Source organism: Petaurus breviceps, unplaced genomic scaffold (genome assembly GCF_028583685.1).
Source record: "Petaurus breviceps papuanus isolate PSGF00001 unplaced genomic scaffold, PetGlider_PUasm1.0 446, whole genome shotgun sequence".
Taxonomy (NCBI): domain Eukaryota; kingdom Metazoa; phylum Chordata; class Mammalia; order Diprotodontia; family Petauridae; genus Petaurus; species Petaurus breviceps.
The window spans coordinates 3,778,461-3,793,071 of record NW_027186338.1 but is presented as its reverse complement, the minus strand read 5'-3'; the positions used below and the strand labels follow the sequence as shown (position 1 = coordinate 3,793,071).

General features: G+C 47.4%; 1 protein-coding gene across 1 annotated transcript in view; it reads left to right on the top strand.

The window, feature by feature from the left end:
- Positions 1 to 11,217: 11,217 nt before the first annotated feature.
- The window catches only part of VAMP8 (vesicle associated membrane protein 8), a 5,211-nt gene continuing 1,817 nt past the window's right edge, over positions 11,218 to 14,611 (top strand). Inside the window, exons 1-2 of the mRNA XM_069101086.1 lie at positions 11,218 to 11,419; positions 14,266 to 14,424. Coding sequence (XP_068957187.1) covers positions 11,417 to 11,419; positions 14,266 to 14,424 — 162 coding nt within the window. The 5' untranslated portion in view covers positions 11,218 to 11,416. The remainder of the gene's footprint in view (positions 11,420 to 14,265; positions 14,425 to 14,611) is intronic.

Sequence of the window (14,611 nt, the reverse complement as noted above, 5' to 3'; positions counted from 1 at the left end):
CACCTCTCCCAGACTCTTCCAGTTAAACAGCTTGTCCCATACTTCACAATTCTAGCCATTTTCCATGAACTCCCTCTCCTCCCTTATTCATGGTCTCACAATCTCTTGACATCCTGTCCATTAATGTGCCCCCTACACTCACTCATTGGTCTCCACTTCCTCTCTGCTTCTTCCAAATCCTCTGCAATCCTTCAGCTGATAGCACTCTCTCCAAAGATTCCAATGATCTTCTTGCCAAGTCCAGTGGCCTGTTTTCAGTCCCCATGCTTCTTGCCCTCTCTGCAGCCTCTGACACAAGATGACATTCTCCTCTTGGACTTTGGGTTTTCACAGCACTGCTCTCCTGGTTCTCCTCCCACCAGACCAGCTGCTTCTTCTCTGTCTCCTTGGCTGGATCTTTACCCATGCCATGCCCATTAACAGTGGTTCTGTGTTGACCTCTCTTCCCATTTCTCTCTAGAGACTTGTTTTTTGAAAGCTCTCATCAGCTTTCATGGTTCACTAATCATCTCTATAGGGATGATTCCAAGATCTAGGTAGATAACAGCTTTTAAGTGCTTATGATTTTGTATATATAATAAAATAAAATATAAACAAGCAAGCCAATCCCTGCCCTCAAGAAGCTTACATTCTAATGAAGGAAAACAACATATGTAGGGAAGGTGGAAAGGGAATGGGTGTAGTCTGGAGCTTGATGGCTGGGAAGTGGGGTAGAAGGAAAACAGAAAACAAACATTTCTTAAATTCCTGCTGAGTTTTTATTTGTACAATGAGCATTGTACTCTCTCCTTTACAAATATTGAGCCTCGCAACAACTCAGGGAAATGGGTGCTATTATTATCCCCATTTAACAGTTGAAAAAACTGAGGTAGACAGTAGCTAAGTGACTCACCCAAGGTCACACAGCTAATACGTATTGGAGGCAGAACTTGAACTGGGATCCTTCTGACTCCAGGCCCAGCACACTATACCCTGGACCATTTAGCTGCCCCAAGATAGACCTGGTGTGGGCCAAGCTGAAGCAACCGTTCACCGCTCACCTATCAGAGCCCAGGGTGGTTCCAGTCTTTGAAGCCTCAGTGCCTAAAATAGTCCTCTGCAGACTTCGGCTGTGCTTAGTCACTTTCATGGAATCTGGTTGACAATGAGAGTCCCCCAGGGCTTCCATCCTGCACATGTGTACGATGGTTTTGGAAGACAAAGTCCAGCCTGTGATGCAATATTTGAGCAGGCAATGAACACAGAGCAAGAGGTGAACCAAGCTGAGTAGCGTCAACCATGAAGGAATTAATGGAGAAGGCTTTTGGAGGCTAATTTTAAGGAAGAGGAGAGGAGAGAAGAGAATGTCTCAGATGAACTATACAAGAAAAATAGCTAGCACCTTCAGGTTTGCAAAGCATGATCTCATTTGATCTTCAGACAACCCTGGCACAAAGGTGCTATTATCCCCATTTTACAGATGAGGACACTGAGGCTAGGATTCTTACACACAGCCATACAGCTAATAAGTGTCTGAGATGGGATTTGAACTCAGGTCTTCCTGACTCCAAATCTAACAGACAATTCACAGTGCTTACTATCTGCCTAGAATGTGGAGGCTATTATCATTCCCATTTTACAGGTGAGGAAACCGAGGCAGACTTCAGTTAAGTGACTTGGCCAGTGTCACATAGCTCTTGAGTATCTGATGTGGGGTTTGGACTTAGGTCTCCCTGACCCCAAGTCCAGCAATCTATTCAGTGCACTCCCTCACCCCACCCCACCCCACCCCCAGCTGCTCACAAAGACACAAAGGCAGAAAGAGGGTGCAAGGGAAAGAATTTTGGAGTCAGAGTCAGAGAAACTGGGTTTGTATCCCAGCTCTGCTACTTGATCCATTTCAGTCCCACAAGCATTCCTTAAGTGTCTAAAGTTTGCAGGGTCCTGGAGATACAGAGACAGAACGTTAAAAGAAAAAAAGCTCCTGTCCCCCACTATCAAGAAGCCTACATTCCACTTAGGGGATACAATCAGTATACGGAGAAATACCTGCACTCTATGAGGAAAGAGAAAATTGAAAATGAGAACATGAAAATGAAAACAGAAAATGAGCTGACAACTGGGGGCTGACAGCTTGACTCTTTGAATTTGAAAGCCCCACCCCCCCAAGGGACCAATGAAGGCTGGAGCAGAATAGCCTGGCGCTAAGACCAGACAATACAAATAGACCAGACAATAAGACCATAATACAATAAGACCAGACAAAACAATAGAGCCTGTATAGAGCATTAGGTGCAGAGTGGTGCTGGAGCCAGCTCCAACCCACTGGAGAGTAGATTGTTAAATTTTCAATGTGACTGTTTACACTGGAAAAAGGCAAAGCTACAAATCATGGCTGAATTTGTTGTCTTAGTGATTGTCTAGACTTAAGAAGGTGATGGAGAAAATTATACCGTAGTAGTGCAAATTAACTTAAAAGTATGTTTTGTTTACATTTTTATTTTTTGAGGAGCTGATTATTAAACATTTACCAACACATTTCTGGATGTAATAAGTGGCCCAGTCAAGTCAGCAAGCAATTATTAATCACACCCTGTGTACCAAATGCTCTACCGGGGATACAAATAAAAGGGAAAAACAGTTCTTGCCTTCAAGGAGCTTACATTCTAATGAGGGAGACAGCATGTAAAGAAGTAGGTAGATCTAAGATATATACAGCATAGATGGAAAGCAATTTGGGAAAGGAAGGCACTAGCAGCTGGGGGTACTGGGAAAGGCCTCCTGCTGAAGGTGGAATTTGTAAGTCAGGAAGCTTAGGAAGCAGATGTGAGGGTAGACAGAGCATCTGGTAGGAGGCACAGCCAGAACAAAGATGTGGAGATGGGAGATGGAATGTCACATTCCAGGAATTCCAAGTAGAACAGTATTGTTTGGATGTAGAATACTTGGAGGAGAAGGAAGGATAAGAAACTTGAAAGAAAGGAAGAAGCTGGGGCAGCTAGGTGTAGCAGTGAATAGAGCACTGGCCCTGGAGTCAGGAGGACCTGAGTTCAAATCCAGCCTCAGACACTTAACACTTACTAGCCATGTGACCTTGGGCAAGTCACTTAACCCCAACTGCCCTGCCCTCCCTGCTCCAAAAACCAAAATAATAATAATTTAAAAAGAAAGGAAGGAGCTAGGTGATAAAGAGTCTTAAGTGCAAGACAAAGGCATTTCTATTTGGTCCTGAAACTCATTGAGTAGGAGGGGAGGGTTAACCTGGGCAGACCAGCATGCTTTAGAAAAGTCACGCTGGCAGATGTGTGAAGGATGGATTGGCCTGGGCAGGGGATACAGAAAAGTCAATGAGAAAAGGTTCTTTATTACAAGAAGGGAGGAGGTGAAGAAGGTCTGAAAGTCCCCAAACTTTGTACGTACATTCAGAACTTGGGGGGACATTCTAGAAGGTCATTCAGCTTTGGGGCCCACTCAAGGGAGTCTCCTATTAAATATAACTGGTGTCCAGGTTTCCATCTGACCATAGTGGATAGGGGGCTGGACTTGGTCAAGAAGACCTGAGTTTGAACCCTTGTCTCAGATACTTACTAGCTGTATGACCCTAGGTGAGTCACTAGATCTCTCTGCGTTTCAGGTTCCTCATCTGTAAAGTGGGGGTAATAATAGCACTTACCTAACAGGGATATTGTAGGGATATGAGATCACATGTGTAGAACCCTTAGCAAACCTTTACTATGATGGGAGCATCTCTCCGAAGAATGGAGAGGTTGAGGGAGGAGCCTGCTTCTGGGAGAGCTGGGCAGACATGTCACTGGAAGGGTCTTAGAGAGACAATGGAGCATGCCTCAACATTCTGTAACTGGTCCCAGTCAGCTAATGATGTGGTGCGTGGGAGGGAGACTCTGATTATCTCCAGAAGCTTTTTTTAAAGGCCTGAGTCAGCCTCTTCCCCTGCTCCATTCTTGGTTTGAATCTTTTACTCATGGGATCTGATGAGAGACAGTAATATAAGGAAAGAGGCCTCAGGCCTTCTCCTCTCCAAGGCCATGTAGCACCTTGAGTTCATTTGGTTGAGTGACCTTCCCATCAGGACCCACCAGCCAAGCACCCAAGGGCCTCCTCGGGTCCTCCTGGCTGCTTTGCACTCAGGTGATGAGGAAATCATACTGACAACTTGATCCCTTAGCCCCCTGAGTGTCAAGGAATATCTTAACAACTTGAAAGGAAAAAGTAGCCTAACCTGCATGGAAGGAGGGATTAAGCTATGGCACCTACCACATCCCACCCATTGGTGGTAAGGTATCTAAGATCTAGAATGATAGTCAAACCCAAACAGAAACGTGAACTGCTAATCAGTACATGAAGATTCCTGCAGGCTGCATGTGGACTTTATTTTGAGCTGTACTATTACCCATGTTTTGTTGTATTTTTATTTGCTTTGTTAAGTATTTCCCACTTACACTTTAATCTGCTTGGGGCCCCACTTGGGAGTGCTCTGGGCCTGCCTTCGGCCCCGGTCACATGTGTGACATATCTGTTCCAGAGAACCCTCTGTCACTTAAGCAACCTTAGGATTTTTACTGGTCTACTCTGATTTCTGAGATTCAGAAGACATGCAGAATTATGAAGGAAGAGAAAAACTACAACAGAAACTTAACGAAAACTCAGCAAACAGCGTAACCCTCCCCTGAAAGAATGACTAGATCCGGGAGAACACCAGGAAGGACCAAATCCCAGGTCTAGACGGTGGTTAATGACAGAACTTTGTAGCTTACAGTAGGTCTCTCAATGTAAAGCAGGAATAGCATGGGTCAGCTTTATATTATAGTAATCAGCCGGCTATAGCAGCCTGCCTTTTGTCCCTGCCCGTGCTAGGGCCCACTCTTCAGCCACAAGGCTGCTGCTGCTGCTGCTGCGGACTGATCTACCATCCACCAAGGCTGGGACCTATGTTTTTGCCCCATGCCATTTTTGCCAAGGTCAAAGACAACCACTAAGCCCAGCTGCCCCAATTTGGACTGAGTGTTGCTACAATTCTCCGTTCCACTGCAGGGCAGCCTCGACAGTGCCTCTTCCACATCCCCATACAAAATATTGCTGGGGGCCTGCATTGCCACTGACTGGGCTGTTTCTAGGGCCTGACTCTACCTTCCTAGGCTTGGGGAGAGACAGAGAAGAACCCAAAAGGCCATGAATCCAAGGAATCCTCTGGGAAGGCACATGCACTTTATTTCTCATATACAAGAAGTAGCCGTTTCTGCTGGGGTTGGGGAAATCTTCAGGGCCCCTCCCTGGAGGGAGTGACCATTAGCATTCACAGTTCTCTGCTCAGAAGTAAAAGGAGAAACTCTTAAAACTGACTCAGCTCCCCTTCTTGTCTTCAGCTACTTAAATGTGGCACAATTGCTACATTTGTCCATATGCCCAATTTCAGAAAAACTCTGGAGACCTGGCCAGAATTTTGCCTTGTTCTTTCAAACGTCTCCTCTAGTGGTCCGCACCGAAGAACCATAACAAAATCCTTGTGACCCAGTTGTGGTCTCTCACATTCCAAACTTAAAAAACAAAAACAAAGCAAAAAGCCCTCAAGCAGTTTCTTAAAATTCCAGGGATCTGCCTTGGCTTTCATTCTCTCACTGTGGGAGTCCCAAGAACTGTGGGTTTAGCAGTCTTATCACTTCCACAAAGCCATTCAAAGCCAAATATTGATACAGATAGGAAGGACTCCCTTAAAAGGTAAAAGGGGCCTTTAACCAGGAGGCCTCTACCAGGCAACTGGGTGAGGACTATCAGCAGCCAAAGGCATCTAGTGTCAGCAAGGGGAGAACTCAATTAAATCTTTTTTTTTTTTGCTTTTTGGAGGGCAATTGGGGTTAAGTGACTTGCCCAAGGTCACATAGCTAGTAAGTGTTAAGTGTCTGAGGTCTGATTTGAACTCAGGACCTCCTGACTCCAGGGCCGGTGCTCTATTCACTGCTCCATTTAGCCACCCCTTCAGTTAAATTTTTTTAATTTGTCCTTTTCTAATGAGAATATTTTTTTCTACATCCTTGAAAATTCAGTCCTTCCAGGCTCCTTTGAAGAAAAACTGAGTTTTAAAAAGATTCCCAAATAGAACTTAGAAAAAGCTAAAATTACCAGGCTAAAAGGTCCAGCAGTTTACCACAACGATCTTTAAGGACACAGGACATTTGAACAGAGTTCTGTTCTTGCTGAAAGACCACAGTCAATTTAACGCCTAATTTCCCAGGAGAATGGGGAGCCCAATACTAAAATCACCTTCTCTGTGGTACTACTATGAAGAGGAAGGCCAACCTGCCTTTATCTTCCCCCACACTGCTGGTCTCCAATTTTAATGAACTCATTATGCTTCAGTCTTATAAGACCACACCCACTGTCCTGGGCTGGGCTTGATTCTGACCTGGACCCTGTGATTTAGGCTGGAAACTGGGCCACAATGAGGTCATTATAGTTTGTTCAACAATTAACAAAAGAAGATTTGCTTAGCCTTAGCAGAAGAAGGATATTCAACAAGGATAGACAGTGAGGACACCTCAAACAGATTCAGCTGAGAAGCACCTATGACATCAGCCAAGCACCCCCGGGCTCCCTCCCCCCCCCCCCCGGCCGAGCACCCCCGGGCTCCCCCGGCCGAGGGTCTCAGACCCATCCTCCTATCCCCACCAAAGTCCTCCTCATTGTTTTGTACTCAGGTCAAGAGTACGAAGCCTTTAGGCGCCTGAGGCAGCCAAGTCTCAGCGACTATCCCAACACCTTTGAAGGTATAATTAGACTATAACCATCATGAAAAGAAGGGTGAAGGTCTTGCTCCTACCACACACTGCCCATCCCACACTTACTACCTGGAGTGCCTTTGGGTAAGTCAACATCCTACCTGCCAATCCAGGCATATGAAGACAAGCAGAAAGTCAGTCCATCCTGCCCTTAAGGGGTTGAGAGTCTTTTGGGAGAAGGCCCTACAAAAGAAAGCTGTGAAGGGTTGGGGAGGGAGGCATTCTCAAATTGGGGGCAAGGCAAAGAAAGCCTGGAGATTCAGGATTACAGGCTGGAGAGAATCAATGGCATCCCTGCCTCAGCCATCCTCCTCCAAATGGGGGAGCCAATGAGAGAGAAGCTGTGGGCCCAAAGTACTTCCAGCGTGGAAAGTCCAGGGGGAGAGTGAGCATCCAGAGTGAAGAGGTTTCTGTGGCATGGTTCAGAGAGTCAGCAGTGCAGTCCAATGCCTTAGTTTCCTTATCTGTAAAATGGGGGGATGAGATGAGCTCTAAGGCCCTTTCCAGCTCTCAGTCTACACTCCTATTAGCCTCTGAATAAGCCAGTCTTGGGAAAGAGCAGAATTGATTTTGGGGGTGAGAGCTGCTGAAGCAAGTCCATTCTAGGAGAGTCTGGGGCCTGGACTCTAGGTCAGGGGCGAGGAAAGAAATCATAAAAGGATTTGTTCTGTGAAGTTTGGATTCAGTGTGTGTCATCTCAAGAGAGGAAGGAGGAAGGGGGCTTTGGGGGCTGGGCTGAGGTCTGGATCCCTCCAGTGGATTGACCTGGGGCTCCTGTACTAAAGCCCATGATTAGTCTGGGCCATTAAAAGGCCCTGGGGTCCATGGAAGACCAGGTCAGAGGGACATCTCCAGATCAGATCCTACCAGTGGGGCAGTTTATACAATAACAAAAACACTGTTAAAACAAACAACTTCAAAAACCTTTAGATCTCCAATCAATACAACAACCAGTCAAGAATGAGGGATGAAATATGCTACCCACCTCCTGACTCCTATGGGGAGTAGAAAAATATTTTTTCAGTCACGATCAATGTGGAAATGTGTTTGCATATTTGTTACAAAGAGTTTTTTTCTTTTTCCAATTTTTTTTTTAAATGATGTGGGGAGAGAGGGAATAGGGAAGAAGAGGGGGGCAAAATTTGGTGAGATTCTATTTCCTAAGCCTATCTTTTTTCTAGATCTGTATCCTTTATGCTCCTGGGAACCAAACCTACCATTTACCCCAGAATCCTTCTGGCTGTTTCTATGAGTTGTCATACTCTATATTGCCTTTTCTCGTTGACTTCACTTTCCCTCCCAAACACACCAGGAGTCCCTATTTCCCTTCCCAAATGTCCTAAAGTGATCTTTCTTTTAGAGGGAGGCAACTTCCTTGACCACGGGCTACAGATTTTCATGTTCAAAATGCACACTCTCCAAGAGTTCTTAGACTCCAAGAATACCTTGGTCCTCTTTACAATCAATCTAGCCAAGCCTATGAAGTCCTTCTCAGGGTAATGTTTTTAAATGCATCAGTTTTTCCAAATAGTATTATAATGAAACCAATCATATTAAAATATAGTTGTCAAAATATTTTTTAAACCAAGTTCAGTGGGCCAGGAGTTAATAATCCCTACTAAGCAATGAAAATATGACTCCCTTTACTGCCCTCTGCCCTGTTATTGTGCTGAGGTCTCTGTACATTTAATTAGCAAGTGTCTCTTATGACTTGGGTCACTGTCATTATCATCTGCCTTAGCACTTTAGCCTCTGAGGGGCCCAGGTCTTCATTTCCAGAGCCATAATCACATTTTCGAAGTGCTGGTCTGGAGGAAGATGAGGGTGATAATACAGGCAGGACAGGCCCTGGATGCAGGGAGCGTTGGGACCAAGCCAAGTGTCCTCTTGCCTGGGACACGTGCCAGAGTGTCAGTGGCAGTCTCACGTGTCATCCCTACTCTGGTATGCTTGGCATTCCCCTCCTCTTGCTGCCTCTCCAGATGGGTAGAGGTGCCATTTCCTGTCACACTCCACCCTCACTCTGCCCCCTCTAAACTAAGCTGTCAAAAGTCAGTCCTAGAGTGTGGGGTGGCCACATTCATCCTAACTTTCATGAAGGCAGGTTGGCACATCCAGCTGTCATCTTCTCCTGTCTGGGTCTCCTCACAACCAAAAGGGAAAAAAAGCTAATTAATCCTGGCATCAGGCTGGAATTTGTTTTTCTCAGCTGTAGAAATCAACCTGGAACTTTTTGTCTCTTCTGAGATAGGACAGGATGCTTCACCTTTTATGCCTTTTTGCTATTGTTCTCCCACCAAGATAAAGTTCAGGAAGACTAGCCAGCGTCTTTTCCCTGGGCAGGGAGCCAGGGATAGGGAAAAAAATCCTTCCCTTGGGGCCCCTAACTCCTGGCCACTGGGGACTCTGAAGGTGTCTCTGTCAGGATTTCTTGTCACCTGGTGCAATCCTGGAGTGAGGTACAGAATTACTGTCACCTTCCTTTTAGGGAGCTCAGAGACAGAAAGAGAGCATGGTATGTCTAGCATGGAGCCACCCTCTCCCCCCACCTGTCTCATTCCAGCTCCATCAGGCTCACTATGTGGGCAGCTGCCCAGCCTCCTTCCTGCTCTCCAGTCCTTGTCTTAACCTTTGGCTTGGCAGCTGCCCTCCCTCACAGGACACCCTCCCTCCATTGGAAGTGTCCCTAACTGCTCAGCCAATGCCCCTTACTTTCAGCTCTCAGAAAATGCAAAACCCCACTTTTCAGATTGCAGGAACAAACATGGTAATTTTAGAACTAAAAGTTGTCTTAGAGGTTATTTCAGTTTCCTAATCTTAAAATGAAGGGGTTAGACTAGGAGGTCTTTGCACACTATGATCCTAACAATCTAGTTTGAACCTCTGTTTTGTCACGGGGGAAACTGAGGCACAGAGGTGAAACAAACATGACCAAAATTGCCCAGCCCAGATTTCCAAACTCCCTGATCCTGAGTTTTTATTTTTCCAGTTACTCTGCACTAAAAATAGGGGTGCCTTAATTCTTTAAGACCTTCAAGTGAAGCAAGGTATAGCAACATTTCTTGGACAATCAACTTAGCCAATTTCTAATTTTGTATTGAATTTTTAATTTTTTGGGTCAGAATTGGTGATCCCTGTTCTGCCACTGTCTGGGTGACCTTGAATTTGAGAATTGGATTGATTGACCTCCAAGAGTCCTTCCTGCACTAAAGGATACATCCTAACTCTTGGAATTCTACCTTCCTTCAAAATGACAGCTTTCCCGATTCCCCCCGACACGCTGCCTGTCCCACCCAAACCTATATTGTAAGGCCTCTTTCTTCTCTCTGCCTTGTTAAACCTATATATACATGTCCATGCTGCCTACCCCATTAAAATACAAACTCCTGGTTTTCTTTTGTTTTTGTATCTCCAATGCTCAGTACACAGCAGGTGCTTAACAAGTGGTTCCAGGGGTAGGGAACCTGCAGCCTCAAAGCTGAAAATGTCTTTACAAATGTGTTCTGTGAAGTTTGGGTTCAGTAAAAGGGGCAGAACGTGAGGACCAAGAGGCCCACATGGGAGGAGGCAGAAAGTTCCCCACCCCTGGCCATCAAGCACATATTAAGTGCTTAATAAATGTTTAATTTATACTATTTCATCAGAGTTCAGTACTTCTGCTGTGCAAATTCCTGCCACGGGTGCAATTGAGCAACTTATGATTAATTTAGAGCTTTGGCACAGGGTCCTTCACTGGTTTACGTGTCTCAGATCCCTTCACGTGTTGGTGAAACCTGTGGATCTCTTAGCAGAAGAATGTTTTTAAATATTTGAAGGAAACATTAATTTTGGCTAAAGGCTAATGGAAATAAAGCTATAAGGATCTTCCCATTCAACTTCAGGGGAACTCCTGCCTTCAAACCGGGGCTCCAGGGGAATTAAGTGATTTATCCAGGGTGAGACAACCGATGGATGTCAGAGGCTGAATCTGAACCTGGGTCTTTCAAGGCCAAGTTTCTACACTCTTGGGCCTGCTGCCAGCCTACCGCATTCCCATATTAATCTGACAAAACAAAAATTGTGGTTCTGATTAAACAGTAGAGAGGGAGAAGAGACGTGGTTTCTGAGCCCAGGTCTTAGGAAGTTGGTCTTTCTGCCTCTAACTTGTAAATGTTTCCATGAAAAATGTCCTGCGCTCCTTTCCGGGGGTGGAAGCTGGGGGAGGGCAGCCTGGAAGGCCTGAGGGGCAGGAGCCCTCTCCCCCACCAAGGTAGCCGGCTCGGATTGGCTCCTCCCAGGTTCTTAGGACGTTCTGGGAGCCTTGGTCTGCTCTCTCGAGTCTCCAAGGGGCCCAGGGAGCCTTAGATCTTTAAGTAAGCTCCAGCTCAGCTGGAGGACAGGCTGGGGGAGGCCCCGGGGAGGTCGGCCCCTCCTCTTCCTTCTTCTCCTTGAAGCAACCTGTGGATCCAGGTGTGCCTGGGAGAGCCGCCCAGTCTGGGACGGGTGGTGTAGACTGACCCGACCCCACGCAGCAGCGGAGGCGGGCTGAAAGTTGGAATAAGCAGGAAGTAGGCTGAGCGCACCCCGGGAGAAAAGTACCCGAGCCAGTCCCTTCCTGCTGTTGTCCCAGCTGTTGACGGGCCCCAGCTGGACGAGAGGCAGAGATGGTGAGTGGGGGAGGCTTCAAATGGGAGGGGGCCAGGAGGTGGAAAAGGGAGGGAGAAGAGAGTGTCGATCTTCATCTGGAGAGGTTAGGGGAGAGGAGGCGGGGAAGGGCCCCGGTGGCTCCTGTCCTCTGCCAAATACCCCAGGCGCTCCCAGCTGGGGACTCTGCCTGGTCCCTTCTCTGGTCACTCCCACCGCCGGCCTTCCCTTCCCTGACCTCTCTGCTGGCCCCAAAGACCGGGAATTCTTCCTGGAGTAGTTGGCCGAGTTCCTGGGGGGGGGGGGGGGGGGGGGGGGGGGGGGGAGGTTGGAGGAGGAAGGCTTCCCAATCCGGGGAGCAGCAGAGGCCGGCCTGGCTGCCCACCCCCCCAGAGAGGGACCAAAGCCTGCCAGGCCTCTCCCTCCTGGCCCAAGGGCTCCAGCTGCTCCCTTGGAGCTCCGGCCTCCCCAACTTGCTGGGTCAGCAGGGGCCCCCCTCCAAGGGCTGGAGGCGGCCTTCTTCCCCCTTCGTTTAGTTGTGAGCTGAATGCAAAAGCCTTGTGGTTTGGGGTTGGGGGAGAAGAAGCTTGAGGCTGGCCTGGGTGGGCTGGGCCTAGCGCCCCTTCATCATTATTCTTGCTGTCTGGAGGATCAGCCCTGACTTCCTCCAATGTGGAACTTGTGTTCAGTGTGTGATATTGTGATTTCAAACCCTACTTACGCAGGCTTTGGGGGTAAGGGGGAGAAATGGGAACTAGGAATGGCTGCCTTCTCTGGGAAAAGAGGGACAGATCTTGGTCCTTTGAGACTAAATTCAAAGCATTATCAAGCTCTGTTCTACTAGCCTTGTGAACAAAGGCCGGTCCCTTAACTCCCAGCCTCAAACCATTTTCCCTTGTTTTATCTACTTGGTTTTAATCCTGCTAGCTGCTTGAGAGGAAAGGGGGCAGGTCACTTAACCTATAATACTAGTCATAATAACAGTAAACTGTACAGCCCTTTGCAATTGTATACATCACCCCCATTTGATCTGAGCCCCCATCCTGTGAGGTAGCTATGGTGGTTATTCCCCACTTTGTTGTTTGGTCATTTCAGTCCTGTCCAACTTTCTGTGACCCCATTTGGGTTTTCTCTGGCAGAGGTACTGGACTGGTTCACCACTTCCTTCTCCAGCTCATTTTACAGAGGAGGAAACTGAGGCAAACTGGGTGAAGTGACTTGCCCAGGGTCACGCAGCTAGTAAGAGGCAGAGGCCGCATTTGAACTCAGGTCCTTCTGACTCCAGGGTCAGCACTCTGTTTACCCTTATCCCCACTTTACAGATGGAGAAACAGAGGCTGTCTGAAGTGGAGGCAGCTAGAGTGGACAGACAAAATGGATAGAGGACAAGCCTGGCAAGATCTGAGTTCAAAGTGACCTCAGACATTTAATAGCTATGTGTGTGACCCTGAATAAGTCATATAACTATCAGTCTCAATGTCCTCATCTATAAAAATGGGCATAGTAATAGCACCTCCGTCTCAGGGTGGTTGTGAGGATCAAACAAAAGCTATTAGAATCAGGGCTGGAATTTGAACCCAGGGCCAATGACTGTCATGCCAGGGCTTGTTCCATACCACGTGGGGTATCACAAAGCCACAGGCCCCTTGTCTCCCAGTAGGACACAGTTTCATTGACTGTCCTCACCAACATCCTCAGTGGCTCCCAGCCCCCATCCCTGTGCCCTGGGCTGCTGGAGGAGTGGGGGGGTGGAAAAGCAGAAGTTTGTGGCTCAACGGCTGAGATGGAAGGGGGCTGAGGAGTGGGGGGGAGGGTGGCAGCTTAGAGCTGCTGGACCCACTTCTAAGTGCAGCTGAAAGAGAGGCAACCAGCCAACATTCATTCATCGCCTACCATGTTGTTGTCTTGTTCAATCTTTGTCAGTCATGTCTGACTCTTCTTGACCCGATTTGGGGTTTTCATGGCAGAGATACAGGAGAGGTTTGCCATTTCCTTCTCCAACTCATTTTACAGATGAGAAAACTGAGACAAATAGGGTTAAATGACTTGCCCAGGGTCACATAGCCAGTAAGTGTCTGAGGCTGGATTTGAATTCCGTGAGCTTAATAAATGTTGATTAATTGATTGCACCATGCTAAGCACTAAGGTTTACAAAAAAGCGCAAAAGACAACCTGCCCTCCAGGAGCTTACAATCTAATGGAAGCAGGACTTTTCCCTTCTGGGAGATAAGGTGAAAGATGTGCTTACCTCTGACTCTTGGGACCTCCAGCCCCAGTGGCACCTTCTCCCTGAGGCCGAACAGTGAGATCTCCCCAGTTATCAGCACCATCTCCCTTTTGAAATGACTTTGTATTGTTCCTTACTTGCAATATTTATATGATCTGTATTTACTGACCTGTGTACGCATTGTCTCCCCTCCCTTTCCTTTGAGGGTAGGAAGTATTTCTTTTGTGTGTGTGTGCCTAGAACTGTGCTTTGCACACAGTAGGCATATGATCTTTGAAATGATTTAAATTAAAATCTATGAGGGAATTCGTGTGTGTATTTTTATCCCCATTTTACAGAAGGGAAAACCTGGACTCTGCCTACAGTCACACAGCTAATAAGTATTTGTGGTGTTTTCTGGTCCATCAAGGAGAAGATGCCCCTGATCTTAAACCATTCCCCAGAGTCTCTTAGCTATAGCTAATGAAGGGAAGAGGAAGATGAGAAAGGGGAAGGGTGACCTGATGTGCCCTCCATCCCTCACTGCTGATCCTCTCTAGGATTTGGGGAGGCTGGCCCACTCTGCGTAGAGTCTTGTTTCATCTTCTGAGGCTTCGGAGACTTTTCTACTTGGCCCTGTTAAGTCCTTATGTTGTTTACCAGGAGGAAACCAGCGGTGGAGGTGGGGGTGATCGGGTGAGGAGCCTCCAGAGTGAGGTGGAGGGGGTGAAGAACATCATGACCCAAAATGTGGAGCGAATCCTGGCCCGGGGAGAAAACCTGGATCATCTTCGAAATAAGACAGAAGATCTGGAGGCCACAGTGAGATGGGCTGGGCATGATGGGGAGAAGGGGACACCAGGGGGCAGGGGGAGAGGGGTCGAGAGAGAGAGGAGGGAGGGAAGGGAGGGAGAGAGAGAGAGAAGGAGGAAGGGAAGGGAGGGAAAGAGAAAAAGAGAGAGGAGGAAAGGAAGGGGGAAGAGAAAGAAGGAGGAAGGGAAGGGAGGGA